Consider the following 16,119-nt stretch of genomic DNA (forward strand, 5'->3'; position numbering starts at 1 on the left):
TAGGCAATCCAGGAAGGTCTGGTGGTGGAGGAGTCTTTCGAAATGAAGTTGCTACGGTGGTTTTCAATTTCAGTATTTTTTTAAATGTTAAAACCAACTTTGAGGTTGAATTGGAAACTTTCATTCACGGATTACGTTGGGCAAGGCATTTACAAATTAATAAGCTTTGGGTAGAAAGTGATTCAAAAGCTGTGGTGACTTTAATACAGCAGAAGAAAATACCTTGGTATATCTTTCATATATGGAGAGAGTTACAAGAATATTTGTTGACTATAGATTGGAAGATTTCACATTGCTATCATGAAACTAATACAGTGGCAGATTTTTTGGCAAATTCGGCAGCTAGAACAGGAATTTCTGATATTAACATTCCTTGGTCAGCTTCAATCCTTAATGAACTTGATATGGATGCCTCTAGACGTCCTAGATTTCATTTTATAAGTTAGTGGTTTCTAATCTGAGCAGGAACCAATGAGGAAGGGTGTATTGGGGGCAACAGTTGTTGCGGGTAAGGGAGGTTGGTTCTTTATACGGTATTAATTGATGTATTTTTAATATTTCTTCTTCGCTTAATATAATGATCCTTTTAGCGAAAAAAAAGAGGCATGGCAAGAAAAAAGCCAAGACATCCTGCGAACAGATTACAAGAAGCCAAGGAGCGGAATTAGGCCAAACAGTCCTACTTGCCAAGGATCGGGCCCTCCTAGCTAGACAATCGGCTACAGCATTAGCCCATCTAGAAACAAATCAAACCGACCAACCAGGTTCAATAGAGAGAAAGTGGCGAATATCCTCAACCACACATAAGACATCAAGATCGACAGGGCAGAAAGGGCCCTCAAAGAAATGGACTAAAGATTTAGAAACACTTTCAAATAGGATGTTCTTCAAGCCTTCCTCGAACGCCCACAAACATGCAGCCCTCAAAGCTCTCGCCTCTCCAGCCAGAACAGAGGAGACCGAAGCAAGAATCGAAGTCGCAAAGAGGCAATCTCCATTAGAGTCTCTCATCACAAACCCCAAGCCGGCAAGATTCTCCTCAGTAGACACAGAGAAATCAACATTAATCTTGACCGAGGAGCCAGCCGGCGGAAACCAGATCCGAGCCACTTCTTCAGGAAAAAATTCACTAGAACGAGAAACCAACCAGAATTCGTTGAAAGCTTTCCAAGCCTTATCGATGATTCTAGAAGGAATCCAGGTTACTCCATTGAAGCAAAGATCGTTTCTTGCCTTCCAACAGAACCAGCAGGTGAAGGCGAATCGGCTAAAAATCTCATCACTAACCTTCGAATCAAAGAACTTCAGGTTTCCCCAATTGTTAAGGATCTGGATCAGCGATTTATCCTCTTGCAGTTCCACAACTTCAGGGAGCCCCATACTAAACCAAACCGCTCGAGATAGGAGACAGTCAAACAACAGATGATCTAAAGACTCCGATTCAATTCCACATCTTCGGCAGGTAGGATCAATCAAGATTTGCCTTCTTTGAAAATTTTCCCCTATAGCCAGGGCCTGGTTCACAGCCTTCCAAAGAAAATTTTGGATTTTTGGATAACATTTGCTTTTCCAAATCAGATTCCATGATTGTTTTTACCTTTCTCCCTCAACAACCCCACCAAAAGAAGGGGAGGAAGAAAGCTAAGTACCCCCATCCCTATAATACCTTTTGCACACTTTTCCCCCTACCCCAACACACCACCCCCCCCCCCCCCCCCCCCCCCCCTTTTTTCCCCCCCCCCCCCCACCCCCCCCCGCCCATTTTTCCTCCCCCCCCCCCCCCCCCCCCCTCTCGTATCCGGGACGATGAGTCCTGCAAGAAAGGTTAGATGCGGACCGGCTTGTGTGCCGGGCAGCCGCCTCCGATGGCAAAGTTAGATGATGAACCGAATGAGGTCTCGTGCAAAAGCTACACAAGATTATGCTCAAAGTGTATTGGTTGCTTACCGGAGGGGTAGATCTGTGCCTTTATAGTATGGATGTTACCTTTTATGTATTTGGTAAGTCAGCCAGACAAGGGCTGATGTTTCTCCTTGGATCATGCTCCCTTGTTGTTAGTCCCGTTCAATCAGCTGTTGAGTTGACCTTCTATAACAAGGTTGATTGCCATATCTGTGGTGTACGTTACGCTTTTGGTCATGGGTGATCGGCATCCTTCCCGATCAACTGTCATGTGGAGCCCCATTCGGTCCAGGCCCGATCAGGTTTTGTCTTGTTTTAACCGGGTGGAACCCGACTAACATGACAAGGTATAATATTCGGGTTATACCCGTTTGATGCTCATCTTTCCGTATCATAAGCCCCCTATTCCGATCGTTGCTTGCGATGTTCGGGATAGCTAGATGGTTGGAGCCAGTTTGTGCTTCGGGAGATTCCAGGAGTTCCCTTTCCTCGGGAGATTCCGGGAATACCCTTTAATGGGCGCATTAAATGCCTGCGAACTAAAGTGATCAGCCGTTTTTTGTAACGGCTACCTTCCAGGACTTCACCCAACCTGGGATTGACACGTCAGGCGGCTAGGCGTAGGCTCATAATGAGAGCCTTGGGGGAGGCGAACCGTCTTCATTTTGTAACCGTCGATCATCAAGAGACGTAACCGTCTGATCAAGAAATGTAACGCCTCTTCCGGCAATATAAATAGGGGCCTTCCCCTTCATTTTCTTCCCACTGTTTTCTTTGCTCTCGACTTAGCAACGCTCCCGACTGACTTCTGAAGTTCCTCAAGTCTTCCTGCTTTTAATCAGTAAGTTTCCTTTCTTATGGCCCCGAGGAGATATAAGGCCCCGAAGAAGCCAAAAGTAAGCTTGAGAGGATTTAGGTATCAGAATAAGGTTCCCGTTCCCATCTACCGTGATAGGCGTCGTCGGGATGAGGGTTATACTAGTGAGGGTGATAGCGATCAAACAAAGAAGTATAATCTGACCGGGGATCGTCTGAAAGAACTCCACGAGCAGTCTTCTGATGAGGAGAAATCCAAATCTAACAGTTGCTCCACCCAGGACGACGATCTTCGACTCTATAATGAGATCCAGGAGATGTTCCGCAAGGACAAAGAGAAACAAGCGATGCAAGCCCTGACTACGTCCCTCGTACCCAATGAAGTAGAAGGGGAGGTAGAGGCCGGGGTAGAGGCCGAGGAAGAGGCCGAAGTTGAGGCTGAAGTAGAAGCCATTCCTAGTGTAGATTCTCGGGAGGGTCTCGATCATAGTTCAAATTCGAACCCTGCCCCTGCTTCTGATTCCGCTACTCCTTCTGCCCAGAGTGCCCTAAGACCTGAGTCTACGGCCACTTCCCGAGATCCCCCTGCTGTATCTTCCCAAGCATTCCTTCGGACGGATGTCCCGTCTACCTCCCGGGTATCTAGATCGAAAGCTCCTCCTCGTCCACCTTTTCAACGTCCTAGCGGTTTCCGGGGGGCCATTCCCCGTAAACCTGATTGTAAGAAACTCGACTCCGCAGCCTTAGAACTGCTTCGATCAGAACCCTTAACTCCCTGGCACATTAACTTCGTCCAGAACTCTTTGGGACCTGAATTCTATCTCTGCTCCCTGTTTCTCGAGGATCTGGATAGATTTTTGGGTAGTTTTGGTATTCCTGAGGGATATCAGGTTATTATCCTGACCGATAGCCAAAGAGTAAACAGTCCTCCCGAGGGATTCTATCCCTTGTATTATGATGCCTTTATCGGGGGGTTACGTCTCCCGTTGCATGATCTTTTTATAGATGTGCTTGACCATTATAAGCTCAGCCCTTCTAATTTGAGCCCGAACAGTTGGAGGATTATGATCGGGTTCGTCGGCTTCTGTAAGTCACTAGGGGTCTTCCCGACTTTCGGCTTATTCCATCATTATTACTCCCTTCATCCTCACAGCCAACGCGGTTGGTTTTTTCTATCCAAGAGAATTTTCCCTTCTCAAGGGAACTTTATCTTAAAGGACTCCCTCCCGTCTACCACCAAGAAATGGCGGGAGTTTTATCTTTTCTTTAAACCGCCTTCTCCCGAGCCCTTCCGTACTCAATTTCAAGAAGTTCCCAAGGGGAAGACCGACCGCCTGAATATTCCTGTCGCCCTACATCCCGACGAGGAAAACTATATTGACATAATAAACATGGTTGACGATGACGAGCTCGCAGTCCATGGGTACTCCATGGAGTACGAGTCAGTTCTTCAGCTATGGGGTTTCTCCCCGAGTAAGTCTCTGTTTTATTGTTTTTGTGTCATCTATGTTGTGCTGACCTGATACGTATTCTTTGTTTTTCAGTGAGCCAAAATATCTCTGAGGATGATCTTCTGGCAATGGCGCTCGGGAACATGGACGAGGCAAGGAGACGGAAACCTGTGCCTTCCAGCAAACCTCCTTCGGGAGTACTCAAAAAAGCCCCCGCACAAGTTCCTGCGGCTGCAAAGGCGATTGCCCCCTCCAACCGGCCATCTCCCGACAAGAGTCTGAAGAAGAAAGCTCCTTCCTCGGGAGCTGAGAAACGTAAAGCGGACGGCATTCCTCGCCTTCCAAAAAGGGTTCGTATCGACGAACCAGCTCGGGAGGTTGCCCCCTCTTCTTCGGCCAGTGATTTTGGTTTTAACACCGTTTTCAGTGACTCGGAGTATGCTGAACAGTGGCTAAATGAAGCTACTAACGATGCTGATGCAACGTATCTGCGCAACCTCCCGAATAGGGAGTTTTTTAATGAAGGATTCAGGTACCTGTCTTTTTCTTCCTTTTTCTCCCGAATCACTATTATCACTCTTCTTACCCGGGTAATCTTTCTTCAGATACGTTGCTGGTGCTGTACACATTTTTTCTGAGTCTCTTCGTAGGGCTCGGGACCAAGCAAAGCAGTTAGCGCTGGCCGAACAGCTCCACGGGGAGTCGAACGTTCGGGCCCGCACTGCTATCACTGAAAAGGAAGAGGCGGAGAAGAAACTGAAGGATGCCGAAGAGAAAGCGGCCAAGCTGAAGAAGGAAAGGGATGTCCTTTCCAAAAGCAAAAGTAAGTATAAAGGGAAGGTCAATGACCTGGAAGAGAGAGTCGGGAAGGTGTCTGAGGATTTGAGGGCGTCTGAAGCCCTCTTATTGGTGGAGAAGAATGAGAATGCCCAGCTGAGAGAGAAGTTGAAAGAGCTGGAGTCCTCGGGTCCTGAAGCCTCTAGACGGGGTGTGTTGGAGGAATACTTCATGACTCAAGAATTTAAAAGTCTCACTCTGGCTGTTGCTACTCCCGCCTTTAAGAGAGGTATGCGGGTTGCCTTTAAAAAGGCTCTGGAGCAAACTGATCTTCCCCGTCCCTTAGAGTTGGGGAAGCTGTTGGATCCTTTGATTTATGATGAGCTCAAACGCCCTCGTCCCGAAGGACTTCCCGAGCTTGAAGACTTCCCTTTTCCCGACGCTATGGATTATATTGATCCTCCTCCCCAACCTTCACCTGAGGATGAAGTAAGAGGAGAAGATGAAGATGAAGAAACCATAGCTCGAGAAGAGGTTAGTGAGCTGCCGGATGAGCATGATCGGGGTGAGGAGGAGGTTCAAGGTTCCCCTGCCGATACTGTAGGTATGCTGGAATCCCTTGAAGGCGCGACTGAACCAGCTACTGGAGAAGATCTTCCCGGGAGTCCTTCGGTGAAAATTGACTGAAGCTTGGTACCAAATATTGTAATCTTTTTATGAATGAATCAAGTTTTTCCTCTATTTTTGTTGCACATAAGTGACCAAACAACTTCCCCCTGTGAATTAATCGAGATAGACCCGAGTGATTTGTTAACCAAACGGGAGTGAACCCAAGTGAATGGTATCTTTAAGAAAAGATGCAAGTTCCTTTTTAAAAAGGAGTAACTAATCAAACGGGAGTGAACCCGAGTGAATGGTATCTTTCAGAAAAGATGCAAGTTCCTTTAAAAAGGAGTAATTAATCAAACGGGAGTGAACCCGAGTGAATGGTATCTTTCAGAAAAGATGCAAGTCCTTTAAAAAGGAGTAATTAATCAAACGGGAGTGAACTCGAGTGAATGGTATCTTTCAGAAAAGATGCAAGTCCTTTAAAAAGGAGTAATTAATCAAACGGGAGTGAACCCGAGTGAATGGTATCTTTCAGAAAAGATGCAAGTTCCTTTAAAAAGGAGTAATTAATCAAACGGGAGTGAACCCGAGTGAATGGTATCTTTCAGAAAAGATGCAAGTCCTTTAAAAAGGAGTAATTAATCAAACGGGAGTGAACCCGAGTGAATGGTATCTTTCAGAAAAGATGCAAGTTCCTTTTAAAAAGGAGTAATTGTAAACGGGATGGACCCGAATTTATTGTATCTTCCTTAGAAAGATTTGATCTGGTAAAAGACGGAGTCACAGACGGAACAGACCCGACCTCTATAATGATTATTGGTAGAACTTTCTCAAATTAGTGGAATGCCATGAACGATCAATCGGTTTTCCGCTTTCTACATTCTTCAGTCGGTATGATCCCGGCCTTGTTTCTTTTTCTACCAGGTAAGGTCCTTCCCACGTTGGAGCTAGCTTTCCTTGATTTCTCGGGTCTGAAGCCCCTGTACGTCTTAAAACCAGATCTCCCGATCTATATCTTCGGTTCTTAACCCGAGAGTTGTAGTGTTGTGCCGCTCTCCTTTGATACAATAGATTCTTCTGTTGTGCTTTTGTTCGGGCTTCTTGCAAAAGATCTAAATTCTCCCTTAGCCCTTGATCATTTTGTTGCTCGTTAAACGCATCATAACGCAATGATCCAGCCAATACTTCCACGGGAGCTAGGGCTTCAGTCCCATAAGCTAAACAAAAAGGGGTTTCGCCAGTTGGGGTTCGCACCGTAGTTCTGTATGACCAGAGGACACTCGGGAGTTCCTCGACCCACATTGCCCGATTATCCTCCAACCTTTTTTTGATCCCATCGAGAAGCGTCCTGTTGGTGACCTCCACTTGTCCATTGCTCGGGGGGTAGGCAACCGAAGCGAATCGATGTTCTATATGGTACCTCATACAAAAGGATTTGAACCCGGCGCCTTCAAATTGTTTGCCATTGTCCGTCACTAAGATCCGGGGTATCCCGAACCTATATATTATCTTCTCTTCAAAAAACTTTTCCATCTGTTTCTCCGTGATGGAAGATAACGGTTCAGCCTCGACCCACTTTGTGAAGTAATCTATTGCAACTACCATATATTCCCGATTCTTAGGAGCTTTCGGTAGTTTCCCGACAAGGTCCATTCCCCACATCGCAAATGGCGTCGGGTTGGAGATGGATATCATGGGGACCGCTGGTAACTTTGGGACATTAGCGTGTTTCTGGCATCGTTCGCACTTACGGACATAGTCAATCGCGTCCTTTTGTACTGTAGGCCAGAATATTCCCGACCTTAATACCTTTTGTGCCAATGTCTTCCCGCCCATGTGTGCCCCACATATGCCTTCGTGGATTTCAGCTAGGGCATAACTTGCTCGGGATGGCCCAACACATCTCAAGAGAGGATTCGTGAAGGACCTCCTATACAGCTGATCCCCGACCATGGTGAACCGAGCGGCTTGATTCCGGACTCTTTTTGCTTCCTTTGGATCAGTCGGGAGAATGTCATCCCGAATATACGCAATCAGAGGTGTGGTCCAGTCTGGTTCCTTACCGATCTCAAAGGTTTCTACTTCCTGGATACTCGGGCTGTTTAATTCTTCAATGTAAACCGCCGAGTCCAAGTTTTTGTAGCTTGCCATTGATAATCGGGAAAGTTCATCTGCATTTTCATTCTCTTTTCTTGGTATCTGTCGGTATGTTACCCGTTCAAAGAAAGTTTGAAACTGTCCAACCTTGACTAAATACTTAGCCATTCTTTCATCCTTTGCTTCATACTCTCCCTTGATTTGGTTGACAACCAATTGAGAATCGCTTCTTACCTCCAGCTCCCGAACCCTGAGGGCTCGGGCCACTCGCAAGCCTGCTATGACAGCCTCATACTCTGCTTCATTTTTTGAGGCTGGGAATTTAAACCTTATAGCATAGCTAATAGTGAAGTTTTCGGGACTACAGAGGGTCAAGCCTGCTCCCGACCCTGAGACATTGCTCGAACCATCTACATGCAGAATCCACAAGTCGGATACTCCAGCCGTTGGTATTTGGTCGTTCCTCTGTGATATAGTGCTTTCGACAACAAAGTCGGCCAGTACCTGGGCTTTTATGGCCGTCCTCGGTCTAAATTCGATCTGGTACTCGCTAAGTTCCACAGACCACCCGATGATCCTTCCTACCACATCAGGTCTTTGCAGTATTTTCTTTAATGGAAAATTAGTCGGGACTATTATCGGGTGTGATTGGAAGTAAGGCCTCAGTTTTCTTGATGCCACGAGAAGCGCCAACGCCTGTTTATCTATGTCCGGGTACCGCTTTTCAGCATCTATAAGCACATGGCTCACATAGTAGATCGGGTTCTGAATGGTGTCACCCCGAACCAAAAAGCAGCCGACCGCCATTGGCGAAATTGCCGGATAGATCGTAAGGACCTCCCCCGGACAAGGGTCGGGCCAAAAGCAGTGTTTTCCGAGATACGTTACAAGATGATCGAAGGCCTGTTGGCATTCCGGTGTCCAAGTGATTGTTCCCGCGCCTGACGTAGTCTTCAAGGCTTTGAAGAATGTGTTGCATTTTTCCCCCGCTCGGGATATGAACCGGTTCAAAGCGGCCACTCTCCCGGTTAAACACTGGATTTCTTTTATTGTAACTGGTGGTGTCATCTCGATCAGTGCTTGAATCTTTTCTGGATTAGCCTTGATTCCTCTTTGGGAAACCATGAAACCAAGGAACTTTCCCGAGGAAACCCCGAAGGCGCATTTTTCAGGGTTCAGTCGCATTTGGTACGTCCTGAGAACATCAAATGTCTCTTCCAAATCAGCCAAATGTCCTGCCCGAACCAAGCTTTTTACAAGCATGTCGTCTACATAGACCTCCATATTTCGCCCGATTTGCCTTTGAAAAATTCTATTGACAGCTCTCTGATAAGTTGCCCCTGCATTTTTCAAGCCGAACGGCATTACTCGGTAGTAATAACTCTCCCGATCAGTCATAAAGGAAGTGTGTTTCTCGTCCTCCCGACTCATCAAGATCTGGTTATATCCCGAGTATGCGTCCATGAAACTAAGGACTTCGTGACCAGCAGTGGCATCGATCAGAAGATCAATCCTCGGGAGAGGGTAGCAATCCTTAGGGAGGCTTTGTTCAAGTCAGTGTAATCGGTACACATTCTCCATTTCCCGTTTGCTTTCTTAACCATGACTACATTGGCCAGCCAGAGTCGGGCATTCGATTGGTTCTATGAAACCCGACTTCTCTAACTTATCAACCTCGACCCTGATTGCCTCGTGCTTTTCAATCGCAAAATTTCTTCGTCTTTGGATGACCGGGGTTGCATCCTTCCGTATCCAGAGCTTGTGCTCCGCTACCCCTTTGTCTATCCCGGGCATATCATTTGCCGACCATGCAAAGATATCCGCATTATCACACAAGAACCGGGTAAGTTCTTCCTTGAAATCTTCCGGTTGTTCTGAGCCAATAAACGTTCCTCGGTCTGGAAAGGATTGACTAAGTTGGATCCTTTCCAGCTTTTCCACGGGTTCCGCCCGTTGCATGCTTTCCTCATCACGATCATCCCGAACCTCGACGTTCATGGCTGTTCCCGAACTTTCTGGCTTACGCTTTTCCTTCAAGTAGTTTGTATAGCATTGTTGGGAAGCCGATTGATCTGAGCAACATTCCCCGACTCCTGATTCGGTCGGGAACTTTAACTTCATATGTCTGGGAGACACCACTGCTTCAAGTGCATTCAATGTTGGTCGTCCCAGAATGACATTATATGCTGACAGCTCCCTGACCACCATAAAGTTTACCCGAACCAGGGTATCCCGAGGTGACTTTCCAACTTTGAGATCCAGATGGATCGTTCCTTCTGCCACTGTGGATGATCCTGCGAAACCATATAGTGGTGTTGATGATGGTGTCAACAAATCATCAGCCAACTTCAATCTTCTAAAGGCATCATACGAGATGAGATCGACAGAAGATCCTGTGTCCACCAGAACTCGGTGAACCTCCCGGTTTGCTATTTTGACTTTGATGATAATCGCGTTATCATGTGGTGACGTGACACCCTCTAAGTCCGCGTCCGTAAAAGTTATTGGCTCGGGACATACCGGATTTTGCCTTTTCTTAGGTAAATGAACAGCCCCTACAAACCGAGCCTTTTGCTTTGCCTTTCTGATTGATTCCACAGTTGGTCCCCCCATAATCACGTACACAGGCGTTTCTTCCCGATCCGCCTTCTCCTTTCCCTTATCCGCTTTTTTGACAAGTTCTTTTGGACTGGGGGATCGGCCTCTCTTCTTTGGCGCGGGTGAATATGCCCGGCTCTTGCCCGACTGCCTTACATACTGACCCAACTTTCCTTGCTGAATCAATTTCTCTATTTCAAACTTCAGATTCCGACAAGCATCCGTATGGTGGCCGTAATCTTGGTGGAATCGGCAATATTTCGTCATATCCCGTTCCTCTGGAGGTGCTCATGTCTTCCCGGGCCATTTCAACTCCTTTTTATCCCGAATATTCATCAGAATTTCTAACGGCTTCGAGTTTAGAGGAGTATAGTTTACTTGTTCAAGCTTCCAGTTATTTTTTGACCTCTAATGCTTGTCACTCGGGGATGGTTTTTCCACGTCCCGATCTGATCTTCTGTCCCGATCTGCCTTGACTCGAGCATTTATCACTTCATAAACACCGGCTTGCTTTTGACACTGCGTAACAGACATTCCGTACGTTCTCGGCTTGTCCGTCAGCAAGACTTCCAGAAGCCTTTGGTGAGTAATGCCACTCCAAAGCGCACTGTATGCTACTTGATCATCAAGCTCCTCGATCTCGATGGCAACTTCGTCAAATCTTTTCAGATAATCCCGAATGGACTCATTTCGACCTTGTCGTATGCCAAAGAGACTGTCGGACGTCTTTTTACTCCCAATCGCACTGCGGAATCGGGCTATGAATTTCTGGGCCAACTCCCGGAAATTATTTATTGATGCCGGTCGTAGACTGCTAAACCATTTAATAGCCGGGCCCTTGAGTGACGCTGGAAAAGTTCTGCAGAGCAATTCATCCTCCCGACCTAGCACTGTCATTACTGATTTAAAGTAGCTGATATGCTCCTTCGGATTTGTTTTCCCTTCAAATGGGGTGAAGGTCGGCATGATGAAATTCCTTGGGAGAGGCATGTTCATGATTTCGTCTGAGAACGGCTCCCGATCTACTACGTCAAGATCCTCGTCATGATCCCGATCTTCCAGCTTTCGCTAGACCTCGGCCACTCGCCTTCGCAGCCGGTTCTGCCTTGTACCATCCTCATCGGATTCGACACGTTCCCCCTTTGAACGAGGGTTTGTAGTCTCCTTCCTTTGGGATGGTGCCCGAGAGGTCGAAATTCTCGATCTTGAAGGTTGGGGTTGGCTTTCCCCTTCTTCCTCCTTATCCACGATCTCATCGACTTCTTCCCGACGATCCCTGGGGGGCAAGGATCCTGTTTTAGGCGGCAACGAAATGCGCTCTAAAGCACTGATCCTTGTCCCATTAGGCGTGGTTTGGCGCTTGCTACGATCGGGTTGTATTTCCCTTTGTTCCCGAGTATTTTTTGTTCTCGGGATACGCCTTGGATGTCGGGCTCCTCGTACCGTCCTGAAGGCTTTCATTAGCCTTCCAGACTGGGTATTACGCCTTGGTCCTTGTTCGACCCCAATTTGATGCACTAAACCGCGTAATACCCCTTGCATTTCGAGCATACCTTTGCGTATCTCGTCCATATCTGCCATAATGGCCTGGTCTTGGGGACCTCGCGATGTTCCTTCTTCATTTGGATCGTCCAGAACCATGTTGTCTGGAAGTACCTCTTGTTCCTCGTGAACCGATGGATTAATCATTTCTTCGGGAATTACTCGATCATCCCCTGTACTTTCTTGTCGGGAACGTCCGTTAGTTCGTCGCACCATGACTTCCAAGCTTTGTCGTTCCCACAGACGGCGCCAAACTGATGCGGATCAATTATGCTTCGGATCCGACTGAGCCTCCTCTCGTATCCGGGACGATGAGTCCTGCAAGAAAGGTTAGATGCGGGCCGGCTTGTGTGCCGGGCAGCCGCCTCCGATGGCAAAGTTAGATGATGAACCGAATGAGGTCTCGTGCAAAAGCTACACAAGATTATGCTCAAAGTGTATTGGTTGCTTACCGGAGGGGTAGATCTGTGCCTTTATAGTATGGATGTTACCTTTTATGTATTTGGTAAGTCAGCCAGACAAGGGCTGATGTTTCTCCTTGGATCATGCTCCCTTGTTGTTAGTCCCGTTCAATCAGCTGTTGAGTTGACCTTCTATAACAAGGATGATTGCCATATCTGTGGCGTACGTTACGCTTTTGGTCATGGGTGATCGGCATCCTTCCCGATCAACTGTGATGTGGAGCCCCATTCGGTCCAGGCCCGATCAGGTTTTGTCCTGTTTTAACCGGGTGGAACCCGACTAACATGACAAGGTATAATTTTTTTGTTTTTCCCCCTTTTTGCTCTCCTCTTCCCATCACCACCCCTTACCTTCTTTCCCCATTTTTTCTCCCCCCCCCCTTTTAAAAAAGCAGTTTTTTTTTAGTTCTTTTTCCCTTTTTTTGAGATGGGCTCAATAAGATCGGAGACCCATATAAGTGGGCATCCACTTGGCTTAGCCGAATATATTTGAAAATTCGGAAGACCTGGGATCCACTTTGCCCCCTAGATTGGAGTGCCAACTCCATTGCCAATAAGAGAAATAAGGCCAAGCTGAAGAACCTCCTTGCCTTTGATAATACTATGCCAAGCCCAAGAGGAACTAGAGCCTTTCTGCCCTTCCAGGAAACTACAATGTGGAAAGTATATTGATTTCATGAATTTGGCCCATGGAGAATCCGGGAAAGCCCAAAGTCGCCACGCGACTTTAGCAAGTAAGGCCCTGTTATGAAGAATGGGATCCCGAAAACCAATACCACCCTTTGATTTAGCTCTGCATAGCCTGGTCCAGGACATCCAGTGTAGTCTGTGTTCATCTCCCGACTGACCCCAATAGAAGTTGGAAATAGACCTCCGAATGTCATTATGAAGCTCCGCTGGCAATAAGAAGTGAGACCCTGCATAAGACGGAATGGCAGAGGCCGTGGACTTGATAAGGACTTCTCGGCCCACTTGTGAGAGCAATTTGGCCTTCCAACCTTGAGTTCTTTTCCGGATCTTCTCCCCCACATCTTTGAAGATGACTGATTTTTTAACACCAAAATCCAAGGGCAAACCCAAGTATTTTGATGGACCTTCACCGTATTTGATTTTGAGGACTCTAGAGAACCATCTTCAAAAGCGAGTAGGAGTGTTTGGGCTGAAAGTAAATGATGATTTGCCCTCATTAATAGCTTGACCACTAGCTTGACAATACAGATCCATACATGCTTTGAGTTGACAAATCTGTTGAAGATTCACTTCAGAAAACATTAGACAATCATCGAGCAAATAAGAGATGTGATATCTTCGGGAGCCCCTGTTCTTCACCTTGATCCTTTGATTAGACCCTGAGTTTCCGCTAGGTCCATAATTGAGCTAAGAATCTGAGAACCCAAGATAAAGATAAAAGGGGAGAGGGGGTCACCTTGCCGAATACCGCGAGAGGGGCAAAAGGATCCTTTCTCCACACCATTGACCAAGAGGGTGTAAGAAACCGAGGTGGTACACTCCATGACCATATTCACCCATCTTAATGAAAACCCCAATTTAAGAAGAGAAGCTCTGATAAAAGGCCATTCAAGTCGATCATAGGCTTTCCACATATCCAATTTCATAGCTAGAAATTTCTTTTTCCCTCTTTTTCGATGTTTAACATAATGAAAAATCTCATGAGCCATAAAGATATTATCAGGGATAAGCCGATCTGGAACAAAGGCCGATTGAGAGGGGGAAATAATACCTGAGAGGGAATCCTTGAGCCTATCTACAAAAATCTTTGAGATAAGCTTGACCACCACCCCACATAAGCTGATAGGTCGAAACTGATCAGGCGTCTCCGGACTGGTGCACTTCGGAATTAAACATATATAGGACCTGTTTAATTCTTTAGGCATGATACCCGAAATAAAGAAATCTTTCACAAAGTTGCATACTTCTTCTTTCGTAACATCCCAGAACTTTTGAAAGAACATAGGGGGAAATCCATCCGGACCAGGAGAAGTTAAAGGGCCCATGGATTTGAGGGTAGCCTGGATTTCCTCCTCATTTGGAATTCTACAAAGCTGGTCATTCAAGTCATCACTCACTTTAGGTTGAACATTCTCCAAGGCTAGAGAGAGAGCCACATGAGAGATGCCCTCGGACAAAACCGAATCCCTAAAGTGCTCTAATAAAAGTTCCTCCACTTGAGTCTCATTGGAAGTCCAAGAACCATCCCTTTTCTTGAGCTTGAGAATTCTATTTTTCTTTCTCCTATGAAGAGTGGTTGCATGAAAGTAACCCGAATTCTTATCCCCAGATTTGATCCAATCAGTCCTAGCTTTTTGGTGCCACAGGATCTCTTCTCTTGCAAGTTCTTCATCCAGCAATTCTTTCAAATTCTCTTCCTCCTCCATAAAGGCCACATAATCTGGTTTTTTCTGAATAAGACCAATTTGAAATTTCAGCTCCTTAATTTTTCCTTGAACAATACCAAATTCCATTCTATTCCATTGCTTAAATTCCTTCTTGCAATTTTCAGCTTTTTGAAATACAGGATGCCTAACATTATTACTCCCATTGAGGATCCAACCCTTTTTGGCCACATCTTTACATCTGGGGTGTCTCATCCACATAGCCTCAAAACGAAATGGACGGATACCTTGTGATTTACCTCCTTCTGAATCCAATAAGATTGGGTTATGATCCGAACAAAATGCCGGACTTATAACAACAGCTGCATCTTCAAACATCGAATTCCACTCTGGCATTTGCCGTACCCGATCCAGCTTAATCCATATCAGCTCCTCTATGCCTATTATTCCAAGTGAAACAAGGCCCATTTGACCCCAAGTCCATAAGCCCACATTGAGATACCATCTCCTGAAATTGCTTGGTATCCCTAGACCCTTTGTTGTTACCACCTGTTTTTTCATGCCAATTCAAGAAGCTGTTGAAGTCACCTAGGCATATCCATGCTCCTGATCTCTGATTCCCAATGTTAATAATTTGGTCCCAAACCTTTTTCCGGAGATGTTTGATAGGATCGCCATATACACAGGATAGAAAAACTTTCTTGCCTTCTGCCACCACTTCGCAATCCAAAATGTGATCATCTGCTGCTAAACAAGACAACTGAATACCATTTTTCCATAACTGCCAGCCCACCGGCTGAGCCCATAGCATTTACACCAAAACAATCATCAAAGTTGAGTTTCCTCTTGATATCCAATATTTTACTAAACTGGCTTTTAGTTTCAGCAAGAAAGATGATATCGGGAGACTCGAAATGGAGAGATTTTTGAGGGCCCGAATTGCCCTGGTACTCCCCAGACCCTGGCAGTTCCAGCTAAGGATCCTCATATGGGCCCGTGGGACTGATAAACCCCAGTCTCCACGGGTCCAGCTTCTAAAAAATGAAGGCTCTCTTTCTCGGTCTGTCTCTCCTGCCTTTAGAGACCCCACGGGAAGGCTCAACAATGTTAAGGATTTGTCTTTTCTTTGACTTAGGCTGATCCATTGCAATTCTGGGATTTAAATGTGTCACCGAAGTAATAGAATCAGACCTGGGCTGAGCAAGATATAGAGGGTCGATGAAGTTGGGCCTAAGTTGAGGACTATGCTCCATGGGCTTGGTATTTGGGCTTGAAAAGGGAATAGTAGTGACCGGCCCATCAGTTGAAGAGGGAGAAGCTAACAAAGGAGGTTGATTTTGGGGAACTTCATGCATTAGCTGTAAAGGAAAGTGGGGCTGACACGTTGAATTAGAAGGAGCCAGGTTTAAAAGTAAAGCATCTTTCACTCTGATCTGATTCAACTTACAATTAGCTAGGTGGCTTAATAAGGATAAGACCGCAGGTGAGTGGTCCGGAGTATTACGAAGATAT

General features: G+C 46.2%; 3 protein-coding genes across 3 annotated transcripts; all 3 read right to left on the reverse strand.

Moving 5' to 3' along the window:
• Positions 1-747: 747 nt before the first annotated feature.
• On the reverse strand, positions 748-1,380 carry LOC149029071 (uncharacterized). The gene has a single exon (XM_089141949.1). It carries the CDS (start codon positions 1,378-1,380, stop codon positions 748-750), a length of 633 nt encoding a protein of 210 aa, XP_088998075.1.
• Positions 1,381-7,665: 6,285 nt separating this feature from the next.
• On the reverse strand, positions 7,666-10,265 carry LOC149029072 (uncharacterized). Its single transcript, XM_089141960.1, has 3 exons — positions 9,305-10,265; positions 7,887-8,992; positions 7,666-7,698 (listed from the first exon to the last, which is right to left on the reverse strand). Exons 1-3 carry the CDS (start codon positions 10,263-10,265, stop codon positions 7,666-7,668), a joined length of 2,100 nt encoding a protein of 699 aa, XP_088998086.1.
• A 2,662-nt stretch (positions 10,266-12,927) lies between these two features.
• On the reverse strand, positions 12,928-15,418 carry LOC149029073 (uncharacterized). The gene is made up of 3 exons (XM_089141973.1): positions 15,254-15,418; positions 13,583-15,156; positions 12,928-13,498 (listed from the first exon to the last, which is right to left on the reverse strand). The coding sequence occupies exons 1-3, from the start codon at positions 15,416-15,418 to the stop codon at positions 12,928-12,930; spliced, it is 2,310 nt and encodes a 769-aa protein (XP_088998099.1).
• Between the last annotated feature and the right edge of the window lie 701 nt (positions 15,419-16,119).

This window comes from Hakea prostrata, chromosome 1 (assembly GCF_041222555.1).
Source record: "Hakea prostrata isolate BN-2017 chromosome 1, UWA_Hpros_2, whole genome shotgun sequence".
Lineage (NCBI taxonomy): Eukaryota > Viridiplantae > Streptophyta > Magnoliopsida > Proteales > Proteaceae > Hakea > Hakea prostrata.